Source organism: Stegodyphus dumicola, chromosome X2, assembly GCF_044657685.1.
Source record: "Stegodyphus dumicola isolate Sdum_Otavi_A_Nest chromosome X2, ASM4465768v1".
NCBI lineage: Eukaryota > Metazoa > Arthropoda > Arachnida > Araneae > Eresidae > Stegodyphus > Stegodyphus dumicola.
In genome coordinates this window covers 25894388-25912172 of record NC_140781.1, presented here as the reverse complement: position 1 = coordinate 25912172, position 17785 = coordinate 25894388, and the positions used below count along the sequence as shown (strand labels likewise).

The 17785-nt window shown below is 31.3% G+C and overlaps 1 protein-coding gene across 1 annotated transcript in view; it reads left to right on the top strand.

Moving 5' to 3' along the window:
* LOC118188898 (large neutral amino acids transporter small subunit 2-like) overlaps positions 1-13598 on the top strand; it is a 96435-nt gene extending 82837 nt beyond the window's left edge. Inside the window, exons 8-11 of the mRNA XM_035359419.2 lie at positions 4089-4238; positions 8473-8557; positions 8816-8908; positions 10924-13598. Of these exons, the coding sequence (XP_035215310.1) occupies positions 4089-4238; positions 8473-8557; positions 8816-8908; positions 10924-10985 (390 nt within the window). The 3' untranslated portion in view covers positions 10986-13598. The remainder of the gene's footprint in view (positions 1-4088; positions 4239-8472; positions 8558-8815; positions 8909-10923) is intronic.
* Positions 13599-17785: the final 4187 nt, after the last annotated feature.

The following is a 17785-nucleotide window of genomic DNA, read 5'->3' as shown; positions in this document are numbered from 1 at the left end:
TGCAAGCAGACCCTGAGGAATGATGACTAGGATAACAACTGCATATTGTCATTTGGCAGAAGCCTTTCGGACTAGTTACAGTACTACGCTTCTGCCCAACGTCATCCCACGTGTATGGCGAGACACCCAAAGAGACCGTATCTGAGGGTTCAACCTCTCTAGAAGACTCTTGGACGGATGAATTTTGCATGCTTTTATTTCGCTTAGGCACAATACACATAAGCGTCAGAATTACACTCAGTATTCTAAAGTGATTCTATCCGAATTATTTAGTAAGGCAGATAACCCTCGAGTGCTTTGCCGTAATCTAATAAAACCAAATCAAAACCAAACCGAATTATTTAGTTTGCCCGGCAACGTTTTCTTGGCACCATGAATGCTCGACTTTTCAATTTCCCGATAGTGTGATCGCTTCAAGCCTCGTTTCATTGATACTAAGATGAATTTACGATTATTGATGATTTGTTCGTATCTGTAAGTAAGGGCTACAAATAAAATAAATTACTTGCTTGTACCTGCACTGGTTTGAGTTCCCTTACAGAAACAATAAGGTTCAGAAGTTACAAAAATTTGACTTCTGGCATTCAATTTTATTTTACTTTAATTTTAATGACCATTTACAAAATTATTGTATTAGTTCGTGTCTATTGATAAGTCTTTACTTCAGTTTCATGCATACTGTTTTTAGCATTTGTTTTCAGTGCGTATTAGTATATAAATGCAAATTGGTACATGAGAAATGTTTTCAATAAAAATACTTGAGAAATTAGAAAGTGAAATAATTCTTTTAATAAAACAACAAAGTAGGCGTAATATTAAAAATATTACAAATTCTGCCGCGAAGCAGTAACCTATCCGGATATATAAACAGGAGTCGTTGAGCAATCGCGAAGTCGGACATTAGTGATGAACAGCAGTCGTAATGTTCTCTAGTAAACAAGCTGTCGGGCAGGTGAGTGGCAGGCAACCAAACCACATCCATCCATTCGTCATGAGAAACCCCATGCTGAATCTAACTCTGTTTCTTTTTTATTTTATCTTAAAGCTAAATAATAATGTCTCAAATATCTTAAACTAAATAGGAATCTAAAACAACACGTTCATTATTGATTAATGTATATATTTCTTCTTTCATTTCTTCCCTTACATCTTTTCTTGCATATATGTAAGGTAATATATGCAAGAAATATGTAACCTAATATGCTCTTAACTTACTGTTCGTTTAACCTTACAGTGTTACAAATGGCTTATCGTCCTCAATGTCTAATCTAAAGTTTAGAACGCTAATAAACACAAACAAGAGTAAAATGAAACTAAAAGTTTATTCACTACGAATATTTGGTGAAATTAAAAGTTTAACAAACTCAGCCACCTCTCCTTATGTAGTCGTGGAATGCAATAAAGCAACGGTTATCAACCTTTTGACTAAAGCGTACCACCTAACAAAAACTGAAAAACTTTAGTTCCACCACTTTATTTTTCAATGATTATTTTTCAGTTTCTGAAAAGAAATATAAAAAAAAGATATTTTGCCATTTGCGCAACCTACTGGTTATTAGCATTAAATATGCAGACATAAAAAATATTACATTAAAAATTGGTTACCATTTTAATTATCAAAATATAAGTTATAATACTTTAATTCTAAAATTTGCTGTGAAATCTGGGCCTGTTTAAGAGAAATCAGTTTGTTCATGTCCAGTCTTATTTCACTTAGTTTTAACCGTAAACTAGGATCCACTTTTTATTTTGTTCTGTATTTATTTTCGAAATATAACATGGAAGAAAATCCTTGTTTAGAGAAATAGGTTGTGAAAAAAAGGCAATAAAATTTTAATAGCTTTATTTGAAATGCCTTTAAATTCTTTTTTTCGGTTCAGCCAGAAGTTAACAAGTGTGTTATTTTTGAAATCTTTTGATGACAGGAAATTTCTATCAATTGTTCTTTTTTTTCACGAGATTTTTCAATGTAGTTAAAAATACTTTGTTTCTTTGCGTACCACCTATTTTCCTCTAACGTACCATCGGTTGATAATCGCTGCAATAAAGTTTAAATAGAAGCAACAAAAATAAATAGATTTAATACCTATGTCAACTTGGGTCCTAATTATGCATAAACACTATAAACTGGCAGAAATCACTCCTCGAAAACCAGCACAGCTAACAGTAAAGCGGTTCAGGAACAACTTGTTACATATCTTGCCAAACTTTTTCTCAATTTACATCTTCTGTCGCTAATCGCTTTCTAGTTTACATCTTCTGTCTGTAATTCCTACGCAGTTCGCATTTCTAGTGAGGTTGACAGAAGAAACAGAAGATCGAGACAGAATTAACTTAAAAAGTGTTGGTTAAAATAAAACTCACTTATGTAATTTTTTCTATTTTCGAATCCTCCACAGAGGCATCCAGCTCCTGACGCAGATAGCATTTGCGTGCTTTGACACAATACATTAAATAGATAAATATTGGGTAATGTCGCAACTGGCGATCTACTGAATTTCGTATATTAGTTTTTGTAAATTTAATAATAATTTAATAAAATATATAAATACGTAATAATAATAATAATATTATAATAAATTTTATTTCCTTTCAATTTTTAGAAAACAAAAGGGCCACTTTTATCAGTTTTTCAAACATATGCATCAAGAACGTCGCGCAGCATAACCAGAAAAGTGTCGTCGCTTTTATTAAGAGATCGCACCCATGCTTCAGAAAGATAACGTGGGAGCATTTCTGACGTCGCAACTTGCATGTTGTGTAACCCAATTATAAGTTTACTGTGATTTTCTCAGTAACAGTAGTCTAAATATGAAATCAGATAATGTTTAAGTATGCACATAACTGTCATGATTATACCTAAGTATCTCATGTAACTTATACAAGACAATGTTTGTAATTAACATATCTATGCTTATACACAGGCCTTGTATGCCCATGTTATATTTATATATGGAAGAAATAATCACTTCTGCCATGATGACTATTAACACTGTAAGACCTTATACAACAAAGTCAGGTCAGTGGTTATCCCAGGCGGCACTCAGTCCTATTATCGTAACTTAATATAGTCAATCCGTATAAGCAGGCCATTCATCATTCATAATGATTGATCCTGCTATAACTTCACCATGGATTTGGATGTAATGTTGCGGAATCGCTTCGTTCCACGATGAAGAAGCTCTTTTCGAGTTTGTTGGTTCGACATATTAAACCAAGTACCCACGGTTCTTCTAATAGTTTGCCGTAGTTTTCTTTGGTTGATGAAGTTTCCTGTGTCGGAATCGTTTGATGACAATTCTTCGCCTCGTTCATTACTGAGAAGCATGTGACCTTTGTGTATTCTCTCTCATCGTAGAAGCGACTCGTCGATTTCAACCACGTGCCCAGGGACGCGAAAGGGTTGTCGCTTTTGAAATATTTCTACGCAGACATCCCAACAAAGACTGAATCAGCCGCACACAATATTCTTTGTTTTGCCTGAAAATATTTGAGTGGTCACTTGGGAAGTGTCGTAACTCCAATAATATACAAACTCCCATAAATATCTAATAAAGACACTTCGCTGTTGCAACGACTATTCACATCCTCAAAGGTAAAAAAGGCGTTTGGTTTTTTGATTGACTGATACGTTTGCATCCTTTTGGAGGGAATATCTCAGGCTTTGTATTCTTCCCTTTCTTATCTTTTTCTGTGATTTCACGAGTTTCCCCACAAAACTTTAGACAAGCAGGAAAACTATTCTGCTATGGGAGTTATTGATTCTGACACAGAAATTGAATCGTTTTCATCAATGGCTATCGCTCGGTAAAATTCACTAGCTTTCAATTTTAAGCGTGTGATGAAATGACGGGAAAAAATGGTGGTGCCATCTGTTATAAAACTAATTAATTAACTTATGAAAATCGATAGATCTCTAGTTGCGACAACACCAAATATTGTTTTTCGGTTAAATTCTTAAATTGAGTCATTTTACCTCTTTCGGGTAAATTCGAGTAAATCTCATTTAGAATATGAAAGTAATATTTTTTAATGTATGATTTTTTTAAATTATCTTTTTATTAATATGAGCGACATCTTTCTTTTAGGCTTTGCTTTCTATACTGTATTTGTGCTCCAGTGATATTTATGCTCTGATAAATTACGTTGGATTCGCTACATGGTTAGCAATTGGTCTGGCAGTAGCTTGTCTTCCTTATTTGAGGTGGAAACAACCTAATCTTCCTCGACCTATTAAGGTAAGTACCGCCTTAATTTTTAAACTAACTTTCACGAAATAATAAGTTACTAAAGCATATCTACAGTTCATTGTCCATTTTTGAGCAATGAAAAATTCGAGCAGTGAATGTAAATATCACTTTAGAAATCAAGATAATAGAAATATCCTAGAATGGTTTTTCAAATTTAGTTATGTTTTTCTGTTTTGCACCATGATTGAAAACTGTTGAGATTAAAGAAATAAGCTTTCAACTTTTGTCGTTCATTCGGCGAGGATTTATTAAACAGCATAAAAGAAGAATACTAAGCATTGAAATATTACAAAATATTGTATAATTGTAATGCCATAAGGCTCGTTACTAGTTTATAGACATACCCGGATGGTGAACTGTAGTGTAGGTTTTCTTTAATAGACTGCTTAATCAATAGCCATCCAAAGAAAAGTTGTCAGGATCACTTTAACTATAGCGAATGCGACTAACTGTTTTTGTCCCTCTGTGCAAATCCACTAGAGTTCTCTGAGAAGGAGTGGTATCCCTTCAACTTTACTCATGGAGGTAAGAAAGGAAGGGGTGGCCAGCTCGGCACTAAGAGTGAAGCTCTGCTCCGAAGCTTCGGTCTCCAGATGGTGTGTTTTTTGTTTACATTCAGAAGCTAACTTGGCAGCGCTTCGATAGTATTTCGACATACGACAGTTCCATACAAACCGAAAAACGGGACATTTCCGCATAAAAGAAATATTCATTGTGTGATGAATAGCAGCAATTTGTATAGTGACATTGTATATGACATTTACGCAAAATTCACATCTTGGTTATTTTACGATAACTAACAACAGCGATTTTGATTATAAATTTCTTTTATAAAATTCTAAGCTGTTGAACTAAAAAAATATAGATTTTAGCAAAAATGTTATTCTTAAAGAATGAAAAATGCCTTACGGTACCTTTAAAATTGTATACCTCTTTCGATAGCCTTGATAGAGTATTCGCTACTTTTATTTTATGTTCCAAACGCCAAAATGTTTTAAATTTAAAAAAAAAAAAAATTATCATCCACATATTATTGTGATATGTACTTTTTAAAATTTTTTAGAGGAGAGGCTTTATAGTTGCTGATTTTTTAAACTTATCGTTTTAGTTTTATATAACTTAAAAATAATCACTTTGGGTTTACATGTTTTACTTATTCGGGTTAATTAAAAAATAAAATTATCACCAAACCCTCGTCAAAATTAATAAATATACACACAGATATGCCAATAAGTTAACTTTTCCTTGATTTGTAACCACACATTTGTGTAAAATTACGTACAGTTTTACACAAATGTATTGAACAGAAGACGGATACATTTGCAAATTCGGCGGAAGTACCATATGTGGTCAAGATGATGTGACCACGTGAACGTGCCACATCTTTAAGACAGCTTATTAAGAAATTACAAATAGGGTAATCGACGGAAGTTAAAACATTTGTGTATCCTGCCAAAGTAGGTCTGATCATGAATGGTCCTCTTATTGATTCCAGACTATTATTGAATTGTAAATATAAATTGAACTCCTGTTGGCAAATACGTTATAAAACTATTTAAGCAAGAATTGGTCGTACTGGAAAGCAATCTGTTAAAAGGTATTGTAAAGCAAATTCTATGAGATGCATACTTAAGAAAGTAATAAAGAAGAGTTTTAGAATATGTATTGTTGAAATCAAGGGTAAAAAAAATCAGATAAGTATAATTAAAATAATTATTCCCCTTACATTTTATAGCAACTCAGTTACAAGTTTTAAATAATATTAAAAAAATCCTTTTTTTATTCCCTTTTAGAAATATTCAGAGAAAGTTAAGTGCTATTCAACGTATTTCGCTATTAAAATAAGAGGTGTTCTAATTTGAAATGGATCGAATAGAATATTAATTATAAATTGACTTAGATTTTTCGAATTAAAAGATGCCTCAGAAGCTAAAAAATCATGTCATATTTGAGAAAGTATTTTAGGAAGAAGCTCTATAAATAGAAAAGAAATAATGCATAATTTTAATGTTAGTAATACAATAAACTTTGATCTTAATTTTCGTAATCCTTAACCGAATAAAATCGAATTACCTTAAATTTTTTTTTCTGGTGTATTTAAGAAAAACTTGTGAAAATATTTCATTCAAATTAAACCGTTCTGAGCAAACTGTTCTGTGAAAAGTATAGCATTTAATTCCGTTCAGAATGAAATGTTGTTTAAAAATGTATTCTTTTCATATATTTAGGACTCTGAAATATTGTAGAAAAAGAAAGTATATGAATTTATATGTACATTTACGACGTAATTACAAAATATTTACATCCGATCGTGTCAAAACCCATTGAACCTTAATGGTAAATGACCCAATGTTATGGTCACCACGAAGGGATCTCCAGTGCTTCAAAGCAGTGTATGGGGGAAACCGGTTAGGGCCACTCATCTTACTTCCTACCTCCATAATTCCATCTGTAAAATGTTTAATTATGTCTATTAATATAAATAATTGTCTTTTCACAAAGTGCATCTACAAAGTCTTAAGGTTGAATTCCTAAGACTTTCCATAGCCAATGGACCTGTTAAATAATAACTAAAAATAATAATCTCAATATTTTGTCTTCTTTAAAATACCATTTTCGTAAGAATAGGAGTTTAGATGACATTTTTTGTTCCTGAATTTATACAGGTGATATCTACTCTTAACTAGTCTAAATCTGAAACGCATTCAAGATTTTATTGAAATGGCAGACGGTAATTCGGAATTTTTTAGACAGATCATTACTAGTGACAAAAGTAATATTGATTGTAATCTAAAAGAAAGCCCAATGAAAATCCACCTTGACTAAACCCCATCTGGTAAAACCATACAGCTGGAGCATTTTCCTTTTTAATTATCAGGAAGTAATTCACGAGAAACTTTTGCTTGAAGGCGAAGACAGTCGACTGCATAATCTACAAAGAAATAATATAGCCGATTTCTGAGAATTCATTATAGGTGGCTAGAAAGTGTTGGACTGGTAACAGAATTTTGCTATCCGTTCGAGCAATCTTCAAGTTTTTGCCACAAGGTAAAATGCAACTTTTATTAATCAACCCTTTCCCGTCAAATTCGGCATTTTGTAGACGGATGCTTGTTGTCCCTAAGGTGATATCGTACGGCAAAAGGCACAGTTAACAGCATTTCAAAAAATCAGGAAAACATAACAAGATAATGAAAGAGCATTCCAATAATTTTCGTTCACGAAGGCATCCAAAAATTCTGTGAATGTACCAGAAGGTATACAACGTTAGAAGGAATATGTATAGTAGGGTACGCAATATTGATTTCGCTGATCTACCAGCGATTTATTATATGGATTTAATTCCAAACCTCTGTAGGCGTACAATATGTGGCCTAGGGAATGGTCTCAGAAAAATTGTCGAAAATTTTAACTGAGAATAATTTGTTTTAAATTCTGCACGATGCTGGTTTTCTAATAATAAATAAATTTTCGTAATCATATGCTCTGAAGTGTGCAGTTCAAACATTAATATTTTTTTTTTTGTTAAAACTCGTCTTTTTAAGAATGAATTGAACTGTTACTTTTGAAACTTTAATTAATAAGACGATAACAATCAAAGCGAAGTTTATTTGAGGTATGAAGTGTAAAATTAATGCAGATTTTAGGCATAAATTTATATATGCAAGGCACATGATCCTATTTCGTTGGATCCTGAATGGAAATCCGTACGTAAGTAACAGTATATAATATATATGTAACTATGACCAAACGGGAAAAGCCTGAATAATAGCAAGTGCATAAATGCCGCCAGAATTACATCTTAATCGTGCACAAAAATGTTTTTTGTACCAAAAATTCTGTGCATTTTAAAGGAACCAGAATCAGGTCTTTTTATTTCTTTCAAGAAACAAATATGTATTTTATGTATGGTGCTCACAAAACAGCATAGAGGACTGGTTTCTTCAACTATTGACATTTAATCTACACGTAGCTACTAAAACAATACAATGAAAGCACTAAAAGTTAATCTGTGAGTAAGACTACTCAAAAGGGCAATACATATATAATAAGAAAATATAACCTTCTTCTCTTATGATAACTATTCGAAATACATTATTACATCAGAATATGAAAATAATAATTACTTCAGGAATAGAAACAGTATGAAATAAATATTTGTTGTTTGTTTAGAAAATTTTGTGAATTTAAATCTAACTTTATTATTTATTGATTATTGCAGGTTAACTTGATATTCCCAGCAATTTATATTGTAGCTTCAGTTTTTATCACCGTTGTTCCAATGATGGCTGATCCTGTCGGCACAGGTTTGTGATACTGAATTTCATTATGCATTTCTAATATATTCTTATATTGATCATATTTTTCATAGTGCGGCTTTATTGAATCAGTAACCGAGTAATTACAATATGAAATAATATACTTTTAAGTAATTTGGTTGTAGCTAGACTGTATGGAACATTTGCAAGGAAAGGGCTTTATTTTTTAATCAGTAATACTTATTTGATTATTAATATCAAGCGATATTTTTGTGTTCCTGGAAGTATTAAAATATTTTGTTTCAGGATTTGGAGCTCTTATAATTGCAACCGGTGTTCCAGTGTATTTTCTCTTTGTTTATTGGGAAAACAAGCCGAAAGCCATCAGAAAAGGAATTGGTAAGTGTGAGAAGATACTCAGCAATTTCTCAAAACCAGTTTAAACATTCGTTTAATATTACAGTATTTTTAAAAATAATATGTATTCACTGTTAGTTAGTTACAGTATTTTTGTAAATAATATGTATTCACTGTTAGTTAGTTACAGTATTTTTATAAATAATATGTATTCACTGTTAGTTAGTTACAGTATTTTTGTAAATAATATGTATTCACTGTTAGTTAGTTACAGTATTTTTGTAAATAATATGTATTCGCTGTTATCATCTTATCAAGGTTAATTTAGCTATGTAGATATATAACTATTTAAGTCTGAAAATTGAATTTTTAATATCTCCTAAACTCGAGACGCATGCAGTTATATTCAGCTTATGTATGAAAATTCGTTATCTACTAAGATGGATTTGATATATTATTTTAATAGGTCATTTACAAATGCTGTTAATTAAAGAATCTGCACTTAAAACTTCATATCGTGAAGTTAATAAATGTGCATTGCTGCGTTTGCAAATATTCATGCTTGTGCTTTTTAAAGTATACGCTTTAGTATTTTTACGTCCTGATAAAAACCTTTCATAACAATAATACAAATGTCGAGAAATTTAAATTCTTGAGATCATTTGAAGTAGCATCAATAAATTAGAATTTTGATAATTCATTTATGAAGAACTTTTTATTATTCATCTAGAAATATTAATTATAATTTAGTATTATAGGTGAAATGTAACATTTTTGGCTGTGTATTTTACCTATTATGATTTAAAACCCATTGGGGAAGGGGGTCGGAGAGTTTCTCATCCCTCTTTTTCTGCCACCAATCCACAGGAGAGGACTTTAGGCTCACCATATATTTAAAGTGCCCCATTGCCGCAAAGACACTATACATTTGCAAACATCCATGTCTTCTCCGAGATTCGAATCCTGCCCTTCCGTAACGGTAGTCAGTCACTACCCACTATCCCGTTTGGGCTGCACTAAAATTCTTCAACTCTCATGAGACAGATAAGCCATTTATCTCCCCATCTATAAAATAACAACTGGGTCCTGAGAAGGTTTAAACAAACTTTTTTATTAAAAACTTTAAACTGAACATACATTCGACTTGTGCTTACAGATTAAAACTCTGCTGCTTACGGGATATCAGTAACAGAAAATTTAACTTCAAGTTTAAATTAACTATATAGTACGGACTACGATTCAGACAACTAAACCAAACATCGGGTCAATTTATTAAGTGTATGATTTACTTATAGTAAAATGGCTAATGCCACATCACTAATGTAGCAGAGCTGGTTGAAACTTTTAGTAACCCGAATTAAACAGTCTCAACTCATGGTAGTAAAGTTACAAATAATAAGAAAATGGGTTAAGAAACTGAAAATAATACTTTACAGTTTTACTGAGAGTTTTGTAAAAAGATCTATCTCGGGGAAATCTATATGACTTTGCATTTCCGGTAATATTTGGCTTTATCTTTGTCATATATAGAAGTCAATATACTTCCTTTTCAAGCACTAAGATTCATTAGTATTTACAGCAAAATCATTTAATGAAGATACTAGTTTTTGCAAAGCATTTTAATCTATCTGATCTTCAAGAATGAGAGAGCAACATAGTTTAATGCCGTGAGAACTGCTTTATTTAAATTATTTTTCAAAGGCATCTATTTTGGAGTTAATTGATATTATAATGTATTAGATAATTTTTTGCATTATTATTAAAGTTTAGGGGGAAACTAATAGTTAAATAACTGCGTGTCGCTTAGCAGAATAATCGCTTAATGACATATCTATAATCTGAATTAGATGGAAATTACCTGTAATTTTATTTAGCTTCTTTTTTACTTAGTGCAGTGATACATTGAGATAAAGGAGTTTATTCTATCTTTATAGATTTTTCATGTCCTAGCTTTTTTTTCGTTTACATAAATAGTTATTTTTGATCAATATACTTCTTATTGTTTTAATTTTTGTCTTTTCATTGCCCTTAATTAAGCTTTCTTATTTTATTTACAGATTCTGTGACGTTTACTTTACAAAAATTATTGGTTGTTGTACCATCAGAAAAAAGTTCATAATCAAGCACAACTACATTCATGTTCCTCGTTATTATTTGTGTTTGCCACAAAACATGTGAAATGTTATGTGCTGTACAAAATTTTCTCTTGGAAAATGAATTATTCTAGAACTGTGAGAAACTCTTACAATTTCATTTGGTTAATGGCTATGCAGAACAATAAACTTTGAAATTCATTCTTTATAATATTTTATAGCATATATATATATGTTACCGTGAAAGACCGAAATTGGAGAATGTCGACTTTCACCGGAGAATGTCAACATTCACCAAATACGTCGGTGAAATATCGAATATTGCACTACATTCTTGTACATTCGGACCCTCACCGGTGTATGTCGACAATCACAGATATGCTCTGGTGAAAGTCGAAAAGAGAGGTCATAAAGGGCCATAATAGTTTAAGTTGTTGCAATAAATAAGATTTGAATCACATAATTTAGTAAGTTTTTTATTACTGTTATTTTATTTTCTCATTTAGAACGTACTGTATAATTAAGTAAGTTTTTAACTTCTATTATTTTCCTTTCTCATTTTGAATGTATTGTGTGTTTTAGGTTCTCATGTTCTTAAGTTCTTATTTCAAGTCTCAAGTGCGTTTATTCGCGACTGAATTACGGAGAAGAAAATATAATATTGTTATATGCTCAACATTCACCATTAGTATATGGTGAATGTTAAACATATAACAATATTTTATTTTCTTCACCGTAATTCAGTCACGAATAAACGCACTTGAAACTGGAAATAAGAACTTAAGAACATGAGAACCTAAAACACACAATACATTCAAAATGAGAAAGAAAAATAATAGAAGTTAAAAACTTACTTAATTATACAGTACGTTCTAAATGAGAAAATAAAATAACAGTAATAAAAAACTTACTAAATTATGTGATTCAAATCTTATTTATTGCAACAACTTAAACTATTATGGCACTTTATGACCTCTCTTTTCGACTTTCACCAGAGCATATCTGTGATTGTCGACATACACCGGTGAGGGTCCGAATGTACAAGAATGTAGTGAAATATTCGGTCTTTCACCGACTTATTTGGTGAATGTTGATGTTCTCCGGTGAAAGTCGACATTCTCCAATTTCGGTCTTTCTCGATAACATATAGTATATAAATATACTGTATGTATTGTTATCTTTCATTAACATTTACAGCATATTGAATCATCAGTTTAATTTCAATAAATGTATATTCATTGGCAGCTTATTTAAAATTAATATTCAGAGTCATTTCCCTCTTAATGAATGATTTATTATTAAACAGTGCTGCCCGCAAGTTTTCAAATCTGTATTTATTTGTTATTCTGATATATTTTGGGATGGCATTCTGTAAGTAGTTTAGAAATGCAAGCATAATTTCTGCTAAAAATATTTAAATTCGGTTGCTAAATCGTGTTTAAATCTGTGGACCATATGTGCATTATTTGTATATATGATGTACAATATATTTTTAATTTTTGAAACTGTTCAGGGTATCTAGAGGAGTTATTTGTTTAAATTCAGAGCAAAAGTATAAAGGTAAATTTTAATGATATAAGCTAAACCAGAAATAACTCTTTGAATGTAAATCTGTTTTAACTGAAATTTGGGATTTTAGGTGCATGTTTAGGGCAGCCATTATTTTTTATTGTTATTATGGTTATTATAAAATATATATTTATATAGTTTTCTATGCTAAAGTTGAAACGTGTATTTTTATAATATATTTACTTTTTAAAATCATTATTGATTTAAGTATTGTTAAAAATGAGCTTGTTCTGTATTCCAATTTTTGTATAGTTTTTGACCAAATTATTCATATTTTCGAAGTTTTTGGCTTGAATAATTTTGTTTTTATTTGTAAAATTAAATTTTTAACTTTGTTTTCTTGTATAATTACTCTACATGCGTGTGTGGAGGGTATGAATCTTATATTCCGTTTATAATGATTGGAAATAAATTAAATGTAATGAACTAATTCATAAATTTAGAGATCATCCAGCTGTAAACACAGTTTTAATTGTGTAACGAAAATAATTCCAGAAATTTATAAAAAGGCATATAGTTATATTTTGTAAAATGTTTGTTAGTTACTGGAATAAACTCTCCATCAAATTTTGATTTAATACACCATTACTAATAAAATATGACCTAAATATTATTATAAATATATAAATGCCATGCATGAATAAATGGCAGATGGTGAATACGTTTTTTTGCTAGCGTGTGTGTGTTATTTAAAAAAAAAAAGACTGATTACTTATCTTGAGAGTCTTATATACTGGCACCATGATTGCTCACTTTTTCTTAAGAGTTTTTAACTCTGCTGACTGTTTTTCATGTTATTGTACATGGCTCTTTATTTAAATATTTCATATCGTAGAATTTTCAGATGAACTTGCATGTGCTGGAGAAAAAAGGAAAAAATCTTTTTCATTTCGCTAGAGCTCCACTGCCTATTTGTATATGAACTTTAAATTAACTTATATGTGGCTCATCTCTTGCTATCTTTACAAAAATATCTTCAGAGTATTTTTGTAAATTAAATCTTGAAATTATTATTACCTTTGTAATTTTTTTTAAGATTAAACATTTCAAAATAAAACTGTTGCTCTAAATGTCGTGGACTTATTTATTAATTATATGGTGTAAATAATAATAAATTAAATTAAGTGAAAAATTCTCGTTAAATCTTACGGATCTTTATCATTGATGTATGAGTAAATCATAAGCAACATCGTGGAGCAAATTAGCTGAAGCACAGAAATTTATTTTCAGCCCCACAAAAGTAAGATAAATTAAAATGAAATAACTAGAATGTGTACCTATATCTGTATAAAGTACTAACTTACGAAAAGCAGTAAGTAAGCAAACCGAGCTAAAACTTTATTCTTTATACCAAGTTTCAGCAACCTTTTTAAATGCTGAAATAATGCTTCAATCTGACAGCCCACGCCCGCCGTATTTTTATGTGCAGCAACCATTAAAATTTTAATATTGAATTAATATTTTTCAATAAATTAATAGTTATTATAATATTTTGATTGTTCAGTACTTTAATGCGAAAAGGAACAAATATATAAATAATGTTTTCCAGTATTTATGATCCAAAAACATGGTTTCGAAATTTTATTCATAAAGTCCAGTGTTATTGAAAATTTACTAGTTTAAACCAAAAAATATTTAAATAACTCAAAATACTTTAATAAATTGTAACTGTACAATATCAGATATATTTCTAGTCCATACGAGTTTTTAATGAATATAGCTTAGCCTGTTTGTGGACTCAAAACAGCGTTCATGTGAGAAAATTGCTCCCAAAAGTACATAACAGAACAAATGCAAACCTGTCTTAAACACTTGAACGCTTCAGGCTCAGGTGCCTAACAATTGAAGATAGCATCTGACATGTCAAAGAAGTTTGCTTCAGATTTAGAAATTTAAAAGTTTAGTATTTTTACTGAGATCATAACTAATAAATTTCACACACTCAGTGTTCCACCGAATATAGTTTGTTCATTGTATCGTAGGTTGTGATAGTATTAAAATTTGTTTCACCTGTTCCCGTAAACGTTTTTCATGAACGACAAAAATTATTTTTCTAATTATTGCAGACTCTTTTCAATAAATTAAGGTCAAAAGAGAACAACATAAGCTTCACAAATTTATTCAAGGAATAAAATAATTAACAATAGCTTTCAAATTTGTTATTTTTAATGAGGCTTTTGACACGAGTATTATTTGAATATCCTTTTTTATAGAAACATATAACAGAAAAACATAGTAAGAAGCTGTTAAAATTTGCTGTGTGAGAGAAAGCTATCCATTAAAAAAATTCCTTTCATTTTCTCAGTTTATTAAACTACATTTCACTTATTCTTGCACCAAGCCTTTGTAATAGTTGTATTTAATTCGAGTGTATCGCTGATGGAAATAACAATCACAAGTGTAATCTACTATATTGCATTAAAAATCAAAGTTAATCTTTTTCTTATTTTTCCTTATTAAAAATGATTTTTAAATCATAAAATAACAATCAAACGGTTTTATAACAATTAGAATTATTTTTGCAATTTTACTTTTTAATGAAGGTTTAAATTACTCAAGAAAGTTTTGAATTGTTAAAAATTTTATTATGAACAAAGTACATGCTTCTGAAAATTACTTTTGCGTACCTTCAATGTAATGGCTTACACATGCTTACTCTCTCTAAAATAAAAAAATTATTTAAAAAAATTGCGGCAATTGTCTCGCTTAAGGAAAATATTTTTCTTATCTGCCTAGAAGGTTTAACAATCAAAGTTAATTTTTTTTCTTATTTTTCCTTATTAAAAATGATTTTTAAATCATAAAATAACAATCAAACGGTTTTATAACAATTAGAATTATTTTTGCAATTTTACTTTTTAATGAAGGTTTAAATTACTCAAGAAAGTTTTGAATTGTTAAAAATTTTATTATGAACAAAGTACATGCTTCTGAAAATTACTTTTGCGTACCTTCAATGTAATGGCTTACACATGCTTACTCTCTCTAAAATAAAAAAAATTATTAAAAAAAATTGCAGCAATTGTCTCGCTTAAGGAAAATATTTTTCTTATCTGCCTAGAAGGTTTAACAGGTACTACCTCAAGCACTGTTTAATAATTGTAGCAAGTATACACATAATGGAAGACCGCTAGTGGTCAAGTCGCCAAGACCACGGTCTTCTAATACACTTCTGCTCCACACAGGACCTGTGGTGACACAAAGGAACGATTAAATTTAGAGAGCAATACAAGAACATTTAATGCCAAAAATCAATATTTAGTAAAGCTGCTATGCACACTACAGCTTATTAGCTCAAGTTAGAGCTTAAGAGCTCATACTGTTCATGCCATTGAATCAAACAGGTTTTGAAAGTATACTCGAGGAATAGCATTCCATATTCTTTCTAGCCGAGTCCAAAGTTGTTCTGTTTGGACTTCGGGAAAACTGTCACGAGTGCGTTCCGGCCTGTGAAATCCCAGACATGTTCAATAAGCAATATGTCTGTCAAATAGGCAGGCTAAGGAAGAATCGGTATCTGATATGCACTGGAACAATTGTAGCAACATCTGAACAGCGCTGTCTTATTGAAAACCACTTACATGAACGCATTGAATTTAACGCGTGATTTCAGGTTCTACAACCTTCCTAGTGTAGCAGTTGTCAGTTAGAATACCTTCAGTTCGTATCGCCTATCATACATAGCGGCACTCCAAGCCATCGAGCTTGGATGTATGGCATTGGATAATACTCGTACATTCCAGAAGATGGCGTTCACCCCTATAACGTTACTCGATCATCGTTGTATTTCAAACGGAATCGGAAATTTTTTAGGAAAGCCGATGTGTCGCCAGTCGGGACACCCATATCTGTGTTGACGACCTCATTGTAGTCAACGATTTTCGTCAAGGGAGTCCTGCATAAAAGATTGCATGCTCAGAATCCAAGGTGCAGCAGACGCCGGCGAACTGCTGAAGCCGCTAAAATGACACACGTATAGCAGTGCTCCAAAAGTTGTGAAAGCTACACGGTTCGTTATTGACACGAGGATGAGCTGGCTATCATCCCGTGCTGATGTAGCATTTCATGGTCCACTATCAATTTTGCGACTTGTCTGGTCCTCTTTCCAGCCAACATGCATCACTGACGAGGAATTATGCCCCATATGAGCTGCGATTTTACAATAGTAAAATCCTCTTTCTGTACGTCTGATCATTCGCCCCGTTAAAAACGTATAACTTCCTTATACTGGGCTCTTTTTCAAGGATGAGTCATACTGAGTTCTTATGAAACTTTTACCGCTGGAAGATAACGGAACACTACTATTACTATAGCCCTCTATCTATAAAACGACAGTTCAGAGGCAAATCTCTGAAATTTTAATCATTTGTGTATATCATATCTGCTTATCATTTTCTGTAAGTTTCAATTTGTTCCCATGATTCCTTCATGGTGTTTCAATTTATCACAAACAGGAGTATATTTAGTGACGCTTTTGGTTCCCTGCGCTAGAACGATCTGGCAACATGGCTTTGGGATTCCTTTGCGTATAACACGAGTAAGTGGGATTTTCTCTTGAAAATTTTGCAGGATGCCCAACGTCTCACTCATCTCAGGCAGATTCGAGTATTTTCTTTGATTCATTAAACAAACAATATTTACCAGCAAATTAAAAGCCTTCCTATAGTTATCAACTCATCTATAGTAAGATGTAAATTGTTATTTTATGCTAAAAAACTAAACTCCTCATCGATTTTACAAATCTTGAATAAATTTTCTTTTATAGTGCTATAAAAGATGATATAATTATTAGGGAGATTATAAACCGTGACAGATATCTAAAATTTTTCATACTGAATACGAGAGGCATTCAGTAAGTTTGTATTCAGGCTTTGTACAAGATAAATGCCTAATTTTGTTTCTGCATAGATCCCCTTGACTGCACAGCACAAGGATCTTTAAGGCTCTGGATTCGAGGAAAAAAGTGCTTTGTCATACCCTGAAACCATATGAATGACATTTTACACGGCATCATCATTCCTGCACGTAAACATTCAACCATGTAAATGCTAAATCAATGATTTCAATTCATGACTACTGTGATGATTTCAAATCAATGCTTTCTGTGAAACGGTAAATTAGATTTTTAAAAAATCGAATTAGATAAGCATTCCATATCAGCTTTAGCTATGCAACATCTTTAGAAAAGCACACAAAACTTACATTTTTGCCCAAATAAATTTGCTATAAAAAATGTGTTCCAATTAACTATTTCTTC